This window comes from Pantherophis guttatus, chromosome 1 (assembly GCF_059756535.1).
Source record: "Pantherophis guttatus breed Tessera chromosome 1, ASM5975653v1, whole genome shotgun sequence".
NCBI classification, from domain to species: domain Eukaryota; kingdom Metazoa; phylum Chordata; class Lepidosauria; order Squamata; family Colubridae; genus Pantherophis; species Pantherophis guttatus.
This window is the reverse complement of record NC_142063.1, coordinates 110,430,822-110,449,873: the sequence shown is the minus strand read 5'-3', so window position 1 is coordinate 110,449,873 and position 19,052 is coordinate 110,430,822. Positions and strand designations below refer to the sequence as shown.

The following is a 19,052-nucleotide window of genomic DNA, read 5'->3' as shown; positions in this document are numbered from 1 at the left end:
ATAAAGGTCATAAAATGGGGCAAAACCTACCTAACAAATTTTTCACTTAGCAACAGAATTTGGGGCTCAAGTGCAGTCATAAATCGAGGACTAACTGTATTTCAGGCATTTTTCTCTTTCAGCCACAAAAAGCCATTAGAAAGGAATCACATGAAGGTAGCACTCTTTAAATTCTGAGACAGTGCTGTAAAAGTACTTTCCTGTTTGTTCTCTGGGTTTCCTTTAAAGTAAGGCCATTTCATGCAAGATTACTTGCAAGGCTCATTGTATGTCAATACTTTTAGCAATGTGGTGCAAGCAACTGAGGTGGCTGGAAGATTTTAGAAGCTTAAATCCAAAATATCTGCAGATACCAGATTTGGGAATGGCTGCCTAGCTAATACACTTATTTCTTGTTGTATCAGTACAATTTAGTTTGGTAGAACAACCAGAAAGGGGAAACAGCAACCAAAACATATTAGAGATATGTGGCTGATGTAGACCATTTTTGTGATGCAGGTTTCAGTGACATGAAAACAAAAAGGCAAGATAAGATTCAAATGATCTCATTCTGAATGTAAAAGTTAGCAGATACATTTCTTTAATGGTTCAGGATGCAAAGATAAACGTGCAAAGTACCTCATTGTGATTTATGCGCCTAAGGTACTAGGTACACATTATATCAAAGATGCCCTTGATCTCATAGCCAGCCAATTTGAGATTTTTGACAAAATGAAAAGGGATAAGTACATTTGAAGGGATTAAAGATCATGATTATCTGATCAAGGTCAAAATAGATACATGGTTATTTCTGCTTACACTTAATGGACTTTTGCTGACCAGGACTGAATGATGAGATTTAAAGGATCTGTTTATACATAAGAGATGAGATAATGGAATAAAGAGATTATATTTTAAAAGAAAATGATAAATTGTTAAAATTGTTTATACTTCTTGTGACGAATGAAGGAGTCACTTCTTTTTCTTTTCCTTTGCTATACAGGTAGTCCTCGACTTGCAACCACAACTGAGCCCAAAATTTATGTTGCTAAATGTTAAGTGCTTTGTTAAGTGAGGTTTGCCCCATTTTATGACTTTTCTTGCCACTGTTGTTAAGTGAATCATTGCAATTGTTAATTTAATAAAATGGATGTTAAGTGAATCTGGCTTCCCCATTGACTTTGCTTGTCAGAAGGTTGCAAAAGCTGATCGTATAATCCCAGGACACTTCAATTGTCATAAATATGAACCAGTTGCCAAGCATATGAATTTTGATCATGTGGCCATGGGAGTGCTGCAATGGTCGTATGTGTGAAAAATGGTCATAAATCACTGTTACAGTCACTAAATGAACTGTTGTAAATCAAGAACTACCTGTATTCTTGTGTTTTCTTTCTTTTTAAAATATTTTCCCTTTTTCTGCACTTTTTTCTTTTTATTCTTTTATTTTCTGAAGTTTGTACTAGTTTGTAGTTTAACTATAATGCTTTATAAAATCATTATTTAAAAAGTGAATGCACATTGAAGAATGGATGGAAGCAAAAGCCCACTTCCACTTTTATCTGATGGCTCCTCCTGCTCCATTGTTTGCAGCAATGTCCATTCCTTGCATCTGATGCTTTTATTGGAGATTTCATCACATAGCCCAGAGTCACCTTATACATTAAAAATGTAATAAATAAATAAACAGCTTAAAAAGCAAGGTGGCCGCAGCATAGTTGTTAGAGCTGGGGGGAAACTTTCTCACCATCTGCCCGACACTTGATACATTGGGCAAATAACATAATAAAATAAAAATAATAAATGCAGGATCAAAAAATCTATAAAGAAGCCTGTTTGTCTCTCTACCATTTTTAAAGGAAATAACAAGGACCAGTTGTTCTGAAAGTAGCATCCCTGATTCTTAGTGAAATAGCACTAAAAAACAAGCATGGCGGAAAGACTGACCACAAGATCTATCTCATCTGAAAAGTCTCAATCTCCATTTAACATAGAAAAAAGTATAAGGAGTGGCAGAATTGGGGTGTCCTTAGAACATTCAAGAGTACTCCACCATTAGAAACAAGGAAGCAAGTACATTGAATCAGCACAAACAACACCTGGGACAGATTTTATCTTAAAAAACTAGACTTGGAACTGAACACATTGATGTCATGCATATTTTATGCTGTGGTCACCACAGGCTGACCCACTTCTCATTTTGGCAGACTTCCCACAAAGACAAAGTTTTCTGTGATGAATCATGAAAATGACCTCACACTGTTTTCCTGTATCAAGTAAACAGAGATGTCTTGGGTGGGATAACACTATTTGCACTTAGGCTGTTACAGATAAGAATATAATGTGTCATGTTGAAGACTGCTCTCCTGTCCTGCCCCCTTCCCAAACCACCTAAGATTTTCTAGGATTAGTATTTTAAGTGTGTACTGGTGTACTTGTGTGCCTCCTAATTAGTGGGATGCAGTCAATGTTATGTTGGGTTAAAACAGTCCCTGGATTTCAGATCTCCACATATAAATAAGATTGAATTAGGTTTCGCTTCTGGGATTTTAGCCAAAATATACAAAAACTGACCAGGATTATTTTTTACCATTAATAAGGAATGCTGTGTATGACATGGACATGACCAAGGCTGATGACCTAGTATGGGCCTTCTCTATAGTAAAGAACATTCTGTAAAAGCCTCAATGAATTTGTGTCACCTAGGCTGTTATAGGAAGTATGGAATCTATATCTTGCACTATCTGAGTGTCACATTTCAGAGGATGGTAATGTTGGAAGAACTGGATATGAGTTTGAGGAAAATTGTGCAATGTTCTCAAAGGAAGTGATCAAATTAGGGGCTAGGGGGGCAATATTCTTTTAGGTGACATAAATGGATGTCTGAAAATAAGATGATAAGAGTATACAGAATATGATTATATTATTCTGAGACCAAAAAAAGACTGAAAATGGTGAATATTTGGTGAATAAGTATTTAGAAAAGTGTCTATTTATTATGTATACAGTATGTTGTTTAAACAAATGTTTCTGTCTTTATTTCTGTACATGGAAAAAAAGAATTATTTAAAAAGCACCACTAATTTCGTTTTTATCGTGAAAGACTAATACAAAGATATAAGAATAATGAGAATTTTTCAGCATGGAATAGGTCATTATTTGTCAATAGTGGATTTTGGGGGAAAGGGATATGAAAGAAAAGAAAGATGTGAAAAGAACAAACATGAAAACAAAACTATTGCAAGAAGATAAAGTGTGAATCCTCTATCTATCTAGATAAAAATAGAATCCTCTATTAAACTAGTAGTTTAATTTCCCAACAGAATGAATGGAAAGTATATGAAAGGAAGTATGATGTGAAAGCTATTTGGAATAGAGATTTATATTACAGAAATGTGTAGAGTTATACCTATGTATGAAAAAGAATGCCTGGGGAAATGATGATTCCTACAACATTCCTTGGGATAAAGTATAGTTAGATATGAAGATGGAGACTGCGGCAGAGATAGAGATAGAAAGATATAGCCACTAGTGTGGGTGAGAATTAAAATATACTGCAAAAAATAAGGGAGAGAAAAATATATTAAATAATGTCTAAAGAGATTGGTTAAGAAAGGAGAGAAAATGCAGAACAATTTTGATATAAACAAAAATACTATATGATTAAATAATTTATATATTACTTTGAAAGTCTGTGAAGATAGCAAAGAGCCTCCAGCAGAGTGCATATAATTAAAAATAAATGTGATTTGGGATGGAACTGGAGTATGGTAATGCTGGTATAAGAATATTACAGTTTTATATGGCAAAAAATGTGATATATGAAGGGTGAGTTTGAAAGAAATACTATAAATACTATAAATGCTAAAACATGAAAAAAAAAACTGATGAAGAAGCCATAAACGTGAGAATGCTTTCAAATGGTAAGGCAACATGAATAGAATTTTTTTTCTGGAGAAATATCAAAATATAGTTATGGTTTGTTTATGGAATAGCTATGTAACTTATTTAAGGCTTGAATTACAGGATGTTATGTACAAATATGGAACTGAAGGTGTTTTTTTTTACTGAATGAAGTAACATATATATTGATGAAAGCATGTACAGAATGAGAATAAATAGAATATCTTGTGAAAGATTCAACACAGAACAGGCAGTATGATGGATGTATAATGTCCTTGGTTGTATAGGATAAATGATAGATAGATAGATAGATAGATAGATAGATAGATAGATAGATAGATAGATAGATAGATAGATAGATAGGATGGAGATAAAGATAGAGATGATAAGATATGTAGAAAGAGAAACAGATATGAATTTTTGTTATTTTAATGCAATTTATCTACAGTCTCTATCCAGGTAGATTTAAATGGTTTGCAGATATTAGTACATGGAACAATAATAAGTCATACAGGTTATATTCATTCATTAATTGAAACTCATGTACCATAGGTAATCATGTTTCCACAATCAGTCAAGAAGTAAGGAGAAATTTTCTGATAGTGAGAACAATCAACCAATGGAACAGAAGTTGCCTTCGGAAGTTGTGGGAGTTTCATCACTGGAAGTTTTCAAGAAGAGATTGGACTGCCATTTGTCAGAAATGGTGTAGGGTCTCCTGCTTGGGCAGGGGGCTGGACTAGATGACCTACAAGGTCCCTTCCAACTCTGGTAATCTGTAATCAGTCCAGGGGTGAAATGCTCTCGGTTCGGACCAGATCGCCTGATCCGGTAGCGATGGAGGCGGGTGGTTCAGAGAACCAGTAGCAAAAATCCCTGCCCACCCCACATGCCCTGCTGAACCGCACAATTATCAGAGGCTTTTTTTAAAAAAAACTTTTAAAAGCATTTTTTCTACAACCTCTTCGGCCAAAAAAATGCTTTTAAAAGTTAAAAAAAAAAGCCTCTGATGATCGTGTGGCTCAGCTGGGATCGTCAAAGGCTTTTAAAAGAAAAAAAAACCTTTTTTTTCTTTTAAATGCCTCTGACGATCCCAGCTGAGTTGCCTGATCAGCAGAGGCTTTTTAAAAAAACCTCTTCGCTGAAGAGGTTGTAGAAAAAATGGTTTTAAAAGTAAAAAAAAAAATTGGCCACACCCACCCAGTCACATTACACACACCCCCAAAGCCATGCCCACAGAACCAGTAGTAACGAATTTTAGATTTCACCACTGAATCAGTCCCTGAAAGCTTTCTATTCAGTGGCTTTCTAAGAGAAAGGGTTTTTAAAAAAGAAATATTTGGAAGGCCATGCAAATTAAGGTTATCCTTATTTCAAGGGGCAGTTTTCCATAGAAGAATTCCCATGGAAAATGCCTTCAACCATGTCTAAAGTAATCCATATCCTCCATAGTCGTCTGCAAGTGCTAACAAACTTCTCCAAGGAATGCTTGGGCTGACATCATTGGTGCATTACTAAGTGTATTATATGTAAGTGGCTGATCTCAAGTGGTTGGCTGAGAATGCAAATGATATGCCACAAATTTTAGATCCATTGCATAATGCAATGAAAAACATGAATCTAAAAATTAATGTGTCCAAGACTATGGTATTATGTTTGATAGAATACATTGAAATGTTTGTAAGTTATACATAAACTTTTAATGTGTAAGCATAGCAAAATGCAATTTTATTTCCATTCTGAATATAGTTCTGGGAAATGCTCAGATTGTCCCAACACTTGACAATTGCTGACATTTTGGATCTGTTTCCCACAACAGAGGGTGACTCCTTTTTAACAAAGTCATCTTCCTTTGGGAATGCTTTCTTATCCAAGAGGATGGTTCATACTTTAATCACGAAATGTTTAATAACTGGATACTCAGTGTTGTGCTGTGCTGTGTGGAATTCATAAAGCTAAACAGGGTTGGGCCTCATTATTAGTGTACTATCAAGGCTACATACCTCCAGAAAGTCTTTCATCTGGACATCTGACAGCACTTCATAAATGCTAGTTAATTATTATTTGGCTAGAGACCATACAAAGGAAAACAATACTATGAACATGGTACATATAATAATTATTGTTCCATGCGAGCCTCAGGCTGGCATATTTGCAGAAATAATTGTTGTTTCAAGAATGAACCAAATTAGTAATATGCAAGAGGGGAGAGGATGGCTCATATCTACTACTGTAGACAAATTTTATTACCGTAGTACTATTTGGAATATCATCAATCCTAAAATCTCACCGCATGGTTCCATCCCTCCTCAAGGGCCATTGCTTCCAGCCATATCTTTACAGACTGGAAATATCTGAGCTACTTTAATATCATTTAACTGTTTCTTAATATGTAAATATCTCCCAGTGGAGAAACCTAATCAGACAGCAACAAGGTTGATGGAATGACACAGAGGTGGGTGTCAAGTGTAGGACCAATTGCTGCCCTATAGAATATACTATTACTATTCATTGTTAGTTGCGAAGTCGTGTCTGACCCATTGCGACCCCATGGACAACTTTCCTCCAGGCCTTCCTGTCCTCTACCATCCTCTGGAGACCATTTAAGCACAAAACGACTGCTTCAGTGACTCCATCCAGCCACCTCATTCTCTGTCGTCTCCTTCTTTTGCCCCTTGTCCTCAATCGTTCCCAACATTAGGCTCTTCTCCAGTGAGTTCTTTATTATTATTTATTACTATTTATTACTATTACTATAAAGAACAATAATTCTAGGTACCCATATAGCAGGGGTGAATGCAGCAGGTTCTGACAGATTCTGGAGAACAGGTAGCGGAAAGTTTGAGTAGTTCAGAGAACCGGCAAATACCACCTCTGGCTGTGCCCAGAGTTGGGTGGGAATGGAGATTTTGCAATATCCTTCCCCCAGGAGTGGGGAGGGAATGAGGATTTTGCAGTATCCTTCTCCTGGAGTGGGGTGGGAATGGAGATTTTGCAGTATCCTTCCCCTGCCACGCCCACTAAGCCATGCCCACCAAGCCACACCCATAGAACCGTAGTAAAAAAAAAATGGATTTCACCATTGCCATATAGTAGCTAGAAACCAGCCTGGGATTTTTTTTTTAAACCCCAGAAAAAGGGAATGACAATCCTCTTCCATGTTATTTGTAAGGAAAGTCCCTGTCCTCACATTTGACTTGGGGAAGGTGCAAACACTCTGTACAGCATATGCTACTCAACCACGGGCTGTTTATGCATTCTTCTTGCCTTTCAGTTAAACGCACTGGAGACAAGCATAAAGGGTCAGGTTGCAGAGTCCAGTAAAAGGTTACCAAGTGGAGGAAAAATTACAAAGAAACTCACAAACGTAAATGTGTGTAAGCAGCAGCATGTAAGGAAATAATTGACTAGTTAGTAGTGAGGGGGGGGAAGAGAGAGAGAGAGATAAGGAGGATGGGGAAGGACACGAGGGCTGTCCCCATAGATATGTGAAATTCTCTCCGCTTCTTCTGAAACCGGGCGAGTTTAAATCGTGGTACCACCCTCCAAAGAAAACGAAAACACAGCCGGGTGATACACGTGGGAACCCCTTGCAGGAAGTTTCCAAGCCAGCAGCTGCTCTCTGATCTCCGCGTTGTGTTTTTGCTCCCCTTGAAACTTCTTTGAAGTCCAGCTATCGGAAGCGACGCGTCCCTAGTAATTGCCGATCGGGTTGTGCACACTCGGCAAGGCGTAGCGCCTCCCGGGCTTCTGGGTGGGGAAAAGGGAGAAAGCAGCGCGGGACTTTGACCTGCCTCGGCTGGCGCGCCAGTCCTCTTCGCTCGACGCGTACTTTTTTTTTTTTTTTTTTGCAATGTGAGGGGAGCAAAAAAACACACACACACACACAAAAAAAACCTGGGCTCGGCTGAGGCGGGACGGCCGCGCGCCTTCTCTTTCCTTGCTTTCTTTCCGGCCATTCCGCCCCCAAGGAGTCCAGACAAGTTTCCCTTAGCCAGACCAAAGCGATTTGTAACTTTCGCTGCTCCCAACAAGAGGAGGAGGAAAGGAGATGATGGTACCCCACCCCACCCCACCCCCTCAAGCCCCGAAGGCCTCGCCGCACCCAGGACCGCTTCGGCTGGTTTGCGGAGGCTGACGAGAGCCAGGGCAGGGCCGGCGGTTGCATCTCGGGCACCCCTTTTGGGATTCTGTCGGAAATTTCGCAGCTTGCCAAACGCCTCACCTGCTTTTTTTTATTTTATTTATTTATTTATTTTTAAGGTGGAACCGGCCGGCCTGCGGTGCCTTAAAGCCCGCCTTCCTTAACCGGTGTCAGTTGCTAGGGAAAGGGGTGTGACCCCGTAGGTGTGTTACAAGTAAAGCGGGCGGGGGGGGGAGGGGAAGTCTGGGCAAGGAGTGTCCCAGGAGACCAAAACAAGGCTGGCGGGGAAGACGGGCATGGCGCGGGACCGGGGAGGTTACGAGGACTTTGTGCGCCCGGCCGCGCCTCGAGTGGAACAACTTTCTTGAGCTGAGTAACCGAGGTAGAGAGGAAAGGCCTGCCGGAGCCACCTGTAGACAAGTTCGCGCCTTTTCGGAGTGTGGAACTGCCCGCTCGGGCTCAAGAGAAAAACAGCCGCAGAGTTGTGGGAACTCCCCCCCCCTTTCCCCGTCCGAGCAATTTCTCGCTGGGTCCAACGAGGCCTCAGGCAGAAAAAAAGAGAGAGAGAGAGAGAGAGAGAGAGAGAGAGAAAAGAGCCGGGGCCTGTTTGAATGTCCTCCCCTTTGCTCGGCTGCTGCCACCATGCAGGAAAATAATTTCTTCTTGTCGGCTCTGCAGCCGGAGAACGGTGTGTGTTCCTTGGCGCTGCCCTCGGACCAGCAGCTCGACAGGAAGCGCAAAGAGGTGCCGGACGCCGAGCTGCTCAAGAACGCCCGGGTGCAGGAGCAAGTCCGGATGCGGATGCTGCAGAAGAGCCACTCGGGCCCCAGGAGCAACGGAGCCTTCTCGGACTACGCCGAATTGAAAGGTAGGCGCTGGAGTGAGGGATGGCGGGGGTGGGGAAGATGACCTTTTAGGGCCTTTTTCCAGAGCAAAGAGGGTGGAGGCGTCCATCTAAGGGGGCTATAAGGGGACTTGAGTGGGTTGAGGAGGCCATTTAACCACAGGAGTTTCTCGCGAATGCTTTGCGGAGTGACAGTTCTCTCTCTCCCTAGTTCCTAGGGTAAACAAACAAACAAACAAATCATGGCTTGCCAAAAACTACCCAGTGATTGCTTGAGGAGGTGAACTTGGCTTAGAATTTCTTGGAACTCTTAATAAGCCTCTCGGCTTTAGAATAAAAAGGACACTTTTTTTATTGCATCCCATTCCGATTGTTCAGTGAATTCTCCTAAATTTCTTCTCCAGTGTTGCATCTATAAAAGGCCTGGACTTGGGAGGTGGGGTAATGGTGGAGGAAGCTGACTTTGGAGGAGTTAGTTCAAGAATGCTGATGCAAATATTGCTTCCAGAAATATGTTGGGTTGGGTGTGTGACCTTGATTGCAGCAGTGTTGAAGCTTCTTTGAAATCTATGAAACAGTGATTAGCTGTGCTTTTATTTTTTAAAAAAACCTTATTTTTCCAATTGCAGTTCTAAGTTAATGGAAAGTGATGGGAAATCCACATGTTGTCTTTAATTTCTAGCCTTCTATTCATCTCATATCAGAGACAGTAGTACCAAAGATTTGTCAGCCAAAAGGAGGATTGCATAAGATAGGAGAAAAGTTTTGCCTTTCATTAATTTGGTTTTTCATTCAAGGTAACTATACCAGTTTATGTTGCATTGCTGACTCCCAGTTTTGTAGGAGAGAGTCTTTAGGTTTTAGATAACTAGAATACTCCTTCATTCCTCTTTTTTTCCCCCAGAAAAGAATGACATAAACTGAAGAAACTCAAAACTATAACTATTCTTTCTAAACCAATTCAGGAATATTATATTCCATGCTGTTCTTTTTTAATCGCATCTCCATCACTTATCTAAAGCTTATCTCATGGTGAAAAAAGTAGAAGGAATTTGTTAAGTTAATTGTTTATTGATACTATATTATAGTTATTCAAAATATTGTGTAATACAGAACCATTATCAGAATAATACTTTCTTAGGAGTTGGTTCCACTAAAGTACTGTAAATACAGCTGAGTTCTAGTAAAAAAAGGTTTAAGACTGAGCATAGTGAGATAAACAAGATGGGAAGCTTGATTCCAGGCATGTTTACTTGGAGATTATGTCCCACTGGATTTATTACGTGTAAATGTATGTTTGAGTTATTGAAAACAGTGCAAGTAATTCAATAGCTGAACAGAGTAGGATTTGAATTTGCCCTTCCCCTTTTATTTCAACTACGCATTTTCCAATGTGAATCAGGAGTTTATTTCTCACTAATTAACAAATGCCTTGTTAGAAAAGCCTTCCTTGTCAGAGTCATTATGCCTTTCATAGTTGCATCACTAACAAAAAAAAAAATCAATTTGGTGTTGTTTTCACAACCCCAGGATCTCTGGAAAGTTGTATCAGTTGGATGTCTGCCAATCCAGGAACTAATAAAAGCATTGAGCAGAATTATAGTTTTGAACTTCACATTTTTTAGATGGCATCTGTTACAATTATATTGTTTCTAATTACTAGGCTTTTGCTCTGTTACATCTGAAAAACTGACTAGCATTTAAAAGAAACCCATTTTGTTTCCTTTTAAGATGGCGTCTGAGAGATTTTGGCTGCATTTCTGTTCATTATTTTTCATGTTTTTTATTGGGAGTTTGAGACAAACTCCCAAATTAGGAGACGTATAATAATTTTATTAATTTAATTTATATGTATATAAGTAATCCACCAAAGCTAGTCAGACTCTTTATATTGTACTTTCTGGCTGGGGAAGTTTGGCTTGAAAGTTTCTTTCTGTAATCTTTTTAAGAGAATACCTAACTGTTCTGACATAATTGATAAATTGGGAAGAAAGTTTCATAAATTATTTAATTTATCATTGTTGTTTAGTTTATTACATACAACTTCAGTAGAAAGTCTGGATAAAAGTTGCCATCTTTAATTCTTTATCAGGAAATGATACATTTTCTGATAAATTCAAATCAATATGGCAATTTGCTCTTCTCTAGACTTAGCACTGCTGCAGAGAAGGTAAGACTTGAGTGTGGGTTGTTGCTGAGGTGATGGTTTCTTAACATATCCCATCTGAACTCTCCTTGACACTGTTTATCAACTCATTGTTTCTGCTTCATGAGTTCTCTGAAGTTCTTTTGAATTTCTGTATTAAAAAGCATTGTGATGGCTATCTTAATTTATCTCTTCATAACATTCTGAGATTGCTGAATGGTGGTAGATACATTGCACAGGATTATGCTAACTAAATTTCCTTTGAACTGTACTCTGATTAATGCTTCAGAAGTGGGTAAACCACTTTTGAAGATACCAGGACCTTGCTTTTTGTGTCTGCTTAGCTTTTGATATATCGGTCTGACTCTAATAATAGACTACTAACCCCATATTCTGCCCTGATGTCTATCCTGCATGTTACAGTGTTGTTAGATACCCAATAGAAAGATAGGATTTACACAAAGTCATTATTAAATAACATGGGGATCTTAAATTGGATTGAAATATGAATTATCCACAGTTATAGAATAAGCAAGTCACATTTCTAATCAGATTATTCAGGAACCAGTAATATATTCCAGGATGAAGGACCTCTCACCCTTTACATATTGGTGAGCACCAATATTGAGCTAGCAAGGTCAATAATGCAGGAAGCTGGGATTTGTATTTCTAGAAAGCCACACATTTCCCACTAACAACCTATTTATCTTCTTCCTGCATCAGAATTATGCAGACTTCAATACATATTTCTTTTTTCCCCATAAAATTCAAGACATACATACATATGATTCCTATTATGGTACAGACCTGGTACAGGTTCAGGCCTGGCTGCTTCTGAAACATGTATATCTTTAATGGATGTAGGATAGACAGCTATCCAATGGGGTCTAAATTGTTTTGTGTGATAGGGAATCGGCCCCAGACCAACGGTAGTTGAGAGACTGGGCTGAGATTTACTATTGACAGAAAGGATAATGCTCAAACATGTCATACTGCAGTGCTCCCTCCAGAAATCTTAAAACTCTTATCGCTGGCCATTGGCCACGCTCAATCATGTTGCTGAGTGTTTAGTTCAATATATCTGGAAAATACTAGATTGCCTGCAGATGTTACATAGAGAAGAATACTAGCACAATAAAGATACTGGAGGGCCAATTTGTTTCTCTGAATTTTTGGCAGAGTTTTCTGTAGATATTCTCAATCATGGTTGTCCCAAAAGTGCTTTTCAAAAGGCAGTTGGGCTTTCTTAGTTTTTTTCTTGAAAACGTTTCAGTTCTCATCCAAGAAATTTCTTTAGTTCTGACTGAATGGTGGGGAATGGATCGATTTATATTCTTTTCAATCATCTGGTTATTAAGCACTCTGAAGGTTGGCCATTAGCTCTGTGAGAGTCACTGAGGCCACTTGTGGGTTTATTTGTGCCTTCAGAGTGAATCACCTGAATCAGAGTGCAAAAGGGTGTGGAACGTTCTTGGGACTCTATCCAGAGTTGGGGGAGTTGAATTTTATAGGTGTGTTCAATAGTGAGAAATGTTGCTGTTATCTGGCAATTTGCATTGCTACAATCATAGACAGCAATATTGTCAGACCATGGTGTCACAATGGTTTAGAGATACTTTTGGCTCACAGGTCACATGCTGCAACTCCTCCTCCAATCCCATTTTAAGAAAAAAAGAACATATCGATTCTAAGGACATTTGTTATGAAAGACTTCCTCTAACTAAATATGGATTCATACTATACTATATGAGCAGGCTCATATAATAAGATTACATGAAAATCTCTCTCAGTTTGGGGGTAGGAGTAGATCTGGATAAATGGGCTTGGTATTATTAACTCTTTTCTGAATCGATGCCCTCCAGTGACTGATAAGAGGTCTTTCACCTTCAAAAACAGGGGTGAGATAATACTGTCTTTAAAGAGCTTTTGAACTGCTTACATTTAAGTCCTTCAGGGAAAAAACAAAGAATTTCCTGTTTGTTCTCTGTTTTCAGTAGAGATAGAGCTGGGTGTGTGTGTGTCTCAACTATGGCATGTAGCATAGTTAGGTTTACGGAAGTGTCTTCCTCCTGCTGTCCTGTCCTCTTTGCCCCACAACCACATTTGAAAAGATTGTGATGGTAGCATACAGAATTGATTTTAATCCTTTTAAGAGGAAGCATCTTGAATGTGATACACTTGCCCCTGGAAAGAGAGGAAGCTGGACGTTATATACATCTTCTGTCCTGTGGAAGTGATTGAACAAGTGAGAGAAGACAAGGGGGTAGAAAGGCAGAAACTGCCACAAAGAAAATGGGAATCAGATTCTGAATAGCACTATTGAGAAGATGGCCAACTAATCATGTCAACTCAACTGTGCCTTTAAAAGGAATAGGCAGTATGCTAGTAAATAATCATCATCAGCATATGCTTACAGGGATTATTCTGATTTGAGAAAGGAACTCTGTAAACTTGCCCTGGTGCCTTCTTACACAGAATATAGGTATTAACATTAGTCACCTATGCTGACTCATAATGTAGCATAACCCCCAGAATTCTAGAATACTTAAATGGTGATATATATGCACATATATACATTCTTATATTAACTGTATTATATATCCTATATATATTCTTATAGTAACTATATTATATAACCTAACTTGTGTATCATCAATTGTCTTTAGTTTCTTGTTGTGCCAAAACTGAACTGGGGAATCCCTTTATGTATATGCTTTGAGGATGGATCGCAATCCTTCCAAGTCATCAGCCTTGACTCACCTGATGTTTTGTTGACATGTTTTCTTTTTCTTTTTAAAGCTGGGGGTTTTTTTGTACCTGTTTTTTTCTGCTGTTTGGTTTTTGATGCAGTAGATCTCAGGGAGGAAAATCTCCTCTGTTTTGAAGCTTAGGTCTGAAAAGATGACAATATAATGGTTTTCATAGTGAAATTGTTGCGTGCTTTAAAGATAGGCTTCTGCAGAGTATTTTCAGAAAGGTAGAATAGCCCAGTTAGAGAATAATACCAGTTTAATTGTTTAAGACAGGAGTGTAATTTCCAGTTCCACAGCGGATCATGGACATTGAATTCTGCCTTTGTGGCCTTCACTACTCTCACTGTTACTGAAGAGTAACAACATATTTTTCTATCAATTTTTGTGCACATAAAGCTTAAGCAAATAGAAGTGTAAGTCTAAAAATAGCTTTCCTGTATCTTCTCCCCCATTCCAGTCCATGTTACCACTTGTTTGCCCCAAAATATAAAAAGTGATATTTGGCCACTAAGAGGATGCCCCGACTTGATTCACTAGAAGTGATTGGCACAAGATCCACAACAAGATCACAATTAGATCCAAGAAGAAGAGAGCTAGAATGAAAGTTGATGGCTCATGTGGCTCCTTTTGTAATTACCACAGACGACTACCCTGAATATAAAATGATCTCCCAAAAGAAATATGAATATAAATATAAGAGAAAAAAAATGATAAAACACTGGGCAGTTCCCAACTTCCTTTATCAATGTATGATTTCCTGTTCAGATCCCCCCCCATAAATGTGTGTACATGTCACACTTCTGTGTGCATATATTATGTATATGGACTGACTGAACAAATAAATAAACCTGCTAGAAACCCCACTTCCAAGAAGGATAGAATCAGAATAAAAACAATTACTGATTAAAATTAGTAAAATATAGTAACCCGTTTGTTAAATAGTTTGATTCCCTCATTGTAGGTACCAGCCATTCTCTCTCACACACATCACAGAATAATAGGGGATGAATACAGATGAAACACAGGGAGGAGATAAGTGAATAGAGAAGGAAAGAAAAAGGGTTGAATATATCAGTCAAGCTGGTTGCCTATTGTAACGCTAATTATCAAAGGCATCCTTGACTTTAAGTAGCAACATTTGCACCTCCTGCCCATTCTTCTATTTTCAGCAGTTTTCATCTCTAAGAACAAAACAGGCTATCTCCATTCATAGATAATTATAGGGGAATTTGAATAAGATGTATGGGATTCAGCCATAAAGATCCAAAATAATAGAATTGGTGTGCATGCATGCATGCCTGAGCATACTACCACCTGGACACTTATAAGTTATTTTTTGCTTCATTTACCATCTGTAGATTAAGCATTTCTTTCTGATGAAATCTGTATTCAAAAGTGTTTGGGTTTTTTGTTTTTTGTTTTTTGGTTGGGTTGTTGTTGGTTTTTTTTGTTTTTTTGGTGGTGGTTGTTCTTCCATGTCTGATTCTCAGAGATTGCCTGGGCAAAGTCCCTGCAGTTTTCTTGGCAAGATTTTTTTAGAAGTGGTTTGCCATTGCCTCCTTCCCAGGGTTGAGAGGTCACCCAACTGGCTTCATGCCCAAGGCAGGACTAGAACTCACCGTCTCCTTGTTTGTAGCCTGATGCCTTAACCAATACACCAAACTGGCTCATATAAAAGTATACACCTAGCCAATTCTTTGTAAAAGACGAGAATGCCCAGCAAGCATTATTTTCTTGCACCAAAAGGTCAATTACATTAATTAAGTTTTACATTATTTTTGTTGTTGTTGTTAAAAAATAAAGTATTTGGAGGCTTACTTGGGATTAGTTTATCCCCAAAATGGAGCAAGCCAAAAAACCGTGTGCTATCCAAAATTTCCAAGATTGCTAACAAGGTAGAAATAGAATGAGGGAGAATGAGGGAGAAAAAGCTTGATCAAATTTATTCTGGTACATTTAACAGGGACATAAATTTGCACAAATTATTTATTTTTATTACTTACTTATAAAATATACATCCCACACTTTTTAGCAACCGCAAAGAAGGCAAGACATTTTGAAAAAAGGTAAACATTGTATATTGTTGCATATCAAATTGGTGCTAGCCTAATGCAAAAAATTATGGGAATAGAAATGAGAAAGGAACTTAGAGCTGGTCTAATGAGATCTCTGCTTAATGCAGAGTACAATAATGGAATACCTGATCAATAATGTTCTAGTCTTTTCTTAAAATTCTCGTTTGAAGGATTGTCTACAACCTGTGAGAGAAGTCTACTATATATTGTCAAACTATTATTAGTAGAAAGTTTTCCTCATACTAAAGCACAATCTGATTTTTTGTACTTCTTATTTATTCAAGTTCTTCCTTTTAAATCAATAGGGGAAAAAAGTTGTTCTGCCTCCTGAACAGCAGCTGTAAATGACAAGTTGGCTGTTCTCTGTTTTTCCTCTCCCTAACAGCTACTCTGTGTCCAGTATTGAACGTTGTTTCTTTTTTGTTTTGTTTTATTTTAAAGTTGCCATTGGCAAGACATTATCATACTTTGTTCTTTGATGATGCTATTCAAAAATAAATATACTTTTATGTACAGAAAGAATGCACTGTTGTACTGAAGGCATTTAAAGGAGTTTTATCCATTTCATAAGCAGTGCCCATGGCATACTTCCATGGTTGATAGGAATATGCATAAAACAGAAAGTAAGTTTTATTCTTAGCTTAGAACAAAGTACCCCACTCAAATGTTCTCTCAAATGTTTCTACTGGGCTGTATTCCATTAGAATAAAAATTGAAACAGCCTGAACATTTTCTCCCCCAGCAGAATGAAACTTGTATTATTCTGAAGATTTTAACCACAGGAAAAAAATGGCAAGTCAGAGATCACTTTTGCTTCCTTGAATGTGCAAGAGTAGGTAGGTAGTAGTCTATGCTGAATGATGCCTACTACCCGAGTTTTAGAAAATGTGGCTAAGGGCATGATTTTTTTAACATTTTTTAAAACTTTAATTGCATTCCCATAAAACAATGGAAAGGCAGCTTTGTTTCTATTAACAGAGATCTGTTTCAATTACCTTCTATTATCAGGAAAGCCATTCTCTGCTCTCTATGGGGAAAAAATAGATTTTTTTTCAGTTTCTTAAAATCTTCAATATTCTTTTCAAATATTATACCTATCTTACTTAGAATTTCTTCATGTTTTGAATTCTAAAAAAATACCTTGGCCAAATTTCTAAAGGGCGCTGCATTTTTTTTTTCCAGCCTGTCTGCCGGGTGCAGACAAAAACAAATGCATTTATATTACTCTTTCCTGATGTTTTTACTTGCATATTATAGGGGTGGCTACAAAAAAGAAGTGCTGATGTTCCTTGAGTTTATGAATAATATTAATGTTACACAAGACAAAAATGTACACACAAAAGGTGCATGACAAAGTTCCATAAACAAGGCTAAGCAAACCAGGGTGCAGATTCAGCAACATTATTCATTACGTAGCACCTGTCTCTAATACAAACTGTTGTGTTAATGCATGTGTATATCCCTGCACAAATTAAGGCATGGCATAACCCTCATTGAACCCATTCACCCACCCACAGTAACTCCTTTATTTTCCCACCCATTTTTCTTTCTTTTAAACAGCACCAATTTTACCAGGCAGATTAGCAGCTTTGCAGCTGCAAGTACTGTAGTCTTCTTCTGTTTGACCTTGTCCTTAATTGCGTCTTTCCTCTCAACACTCCATTCCCTCATCACCTGATCCAGACGACAGCAAAGAATGTGGTCTGTGCTACTCTATTAGTTTGGGCTGGAAAAAGTCTGGAAAATATAACCCAATCATAAGTCAAAAACAAGAGCTCAGCCGCATTCTCAGAAGAACTAGACTATGTCCCAAAAAGGCCCTTGGAAAAAGCTGAGCTTTAATTTAGTCTCAGAATAAAACACTGCATTTTGTTTTACGGGGGCATCAAAAATTTCTCTTTGAAATCAAAACAGTTTGCACATCCCTACTGGATACTATCAGCTTGAATTCTAGGCATTATATCTAAAATTCACCAGAATCCCCTTCTCATCTAATTTTCTGTTCTTGGGGCCCAGTGCAGCCAGCTTTCCTCCAGCACTCAGAATCCTGTTCTTTGGATTCTGCACTCAATCCCATTATGTCATTTTGGAAAGTGTTCCTCTTAAACATTTTCCTGACTAAAAGTTGTTTCACCAGACGTTGTAATTCATACCACCTGCTGATCTCTCTCAGATGTGGCCAGTGAATATAGATGAATTGGTAGGATTTGTTGTTAGATTTCCCAGAATTCCCAGCCAGCCAGCAAGTGGGTATTCTGGGAATCCTAGATGACATAGCTGGATGGCAGTAAGTTGGAAAAGGGTGTATTTGATACATATGTATAATGTCATATATTTGTGAAGAAATTATGAGTCAGTCTTTTTGTCTGGAGCAAGTTAATAGTTTGGAACCCCACCCAGTTTCTCTTTCCTGCCATCATATTATCCCTACATGTAGAATGGCCTCTCTGGGTAGCTGTTAGCTCAGCTACTTCCTTTTCTTCTTACCTTTTCTCCAGGTCCACCTTCACAAATTAGTTGTAGGCACAGTTAATAAGCCAAGTTTTGCTTTTTTTTGTATTGTATGCACATTCCCTCCCTTGCCCTGTGGATAGGGGAATATATTAAAGCATGTTTGTGTTTATTTCTCAGATTCCATCATGAGAATTCTACAGGATAGATAATGTATGCTGCAGATGAATTATCTGGGTGTATGGCTAAAAGAGACCACTCAAACACCTGATTGTCTAAATAGAATTCTGCATTTCACATACATTCCCTGAAAAGGAACCAGGTTTTTCTGGGCTGTACACAGCAGTGGGAACTCAGATCCTTTCTAAAACTTGTGAGGAAAGCAGACAGTGGAAACAGCATATGGTTGGAGCAATTAGTATAGTAGTTATGTCATTCCTGGAGTCTGGGTTTATTGCAGGACTGTGTAACAGCAGAAGCACCATACTGTTGAATTAATTTTCTCTACACAAACATAGGTTTTCAAATCTCAGGTTTAATGAGTACCTTATTTTAATTTCAAGCTTATGTTTTACCTCACACTTCACATTTTAGATCTGTTCATTTTAACTTCCTTGACTTTTGGCAGATTTAAATATTGTTCAGAAGTCCATATCGTATCAGTGTTTGAGCAGAGCTGGGTAGGCCTGTTTTTTGTCATTATATTGGGCTAAACACTGTGCCAGGTTTTGGAGTTAGAATTGGGAAAATATACAAG

The 19,052-nt window shown here is 38.2% G+C and overlaps 1 protein-coding gene across 4 annotated transcripts in view; it reads left to right on the top strand.

Annotated features, from left to right (window-relative positions):
- PKP3 (plakophilin 3) overlaps positions 1-19,052 on the top strand; it is a 74,957-nt gene that overhangs the window by 23,450 nt on the left and 32,455 nt on the right. Inside the window, exons 1-2 of one of the 4 annotated variants that reach the window (XM_034416707.2) lie at positions 7,919-7,939; positions 8,705-8,894. In XM_034416707.2, the coding sequence (XP_034272598.2) occupies positions 7,934-7,939; positions 8,705-8,894 (196 nt within the window). In that variant the 5' untranslated portion in view covers positions 7,919-7,933. The other 3 variants (XM_087883244.1, XM_034416705.2, XM_087883247.1) reach the window with 3 other exon arrangements.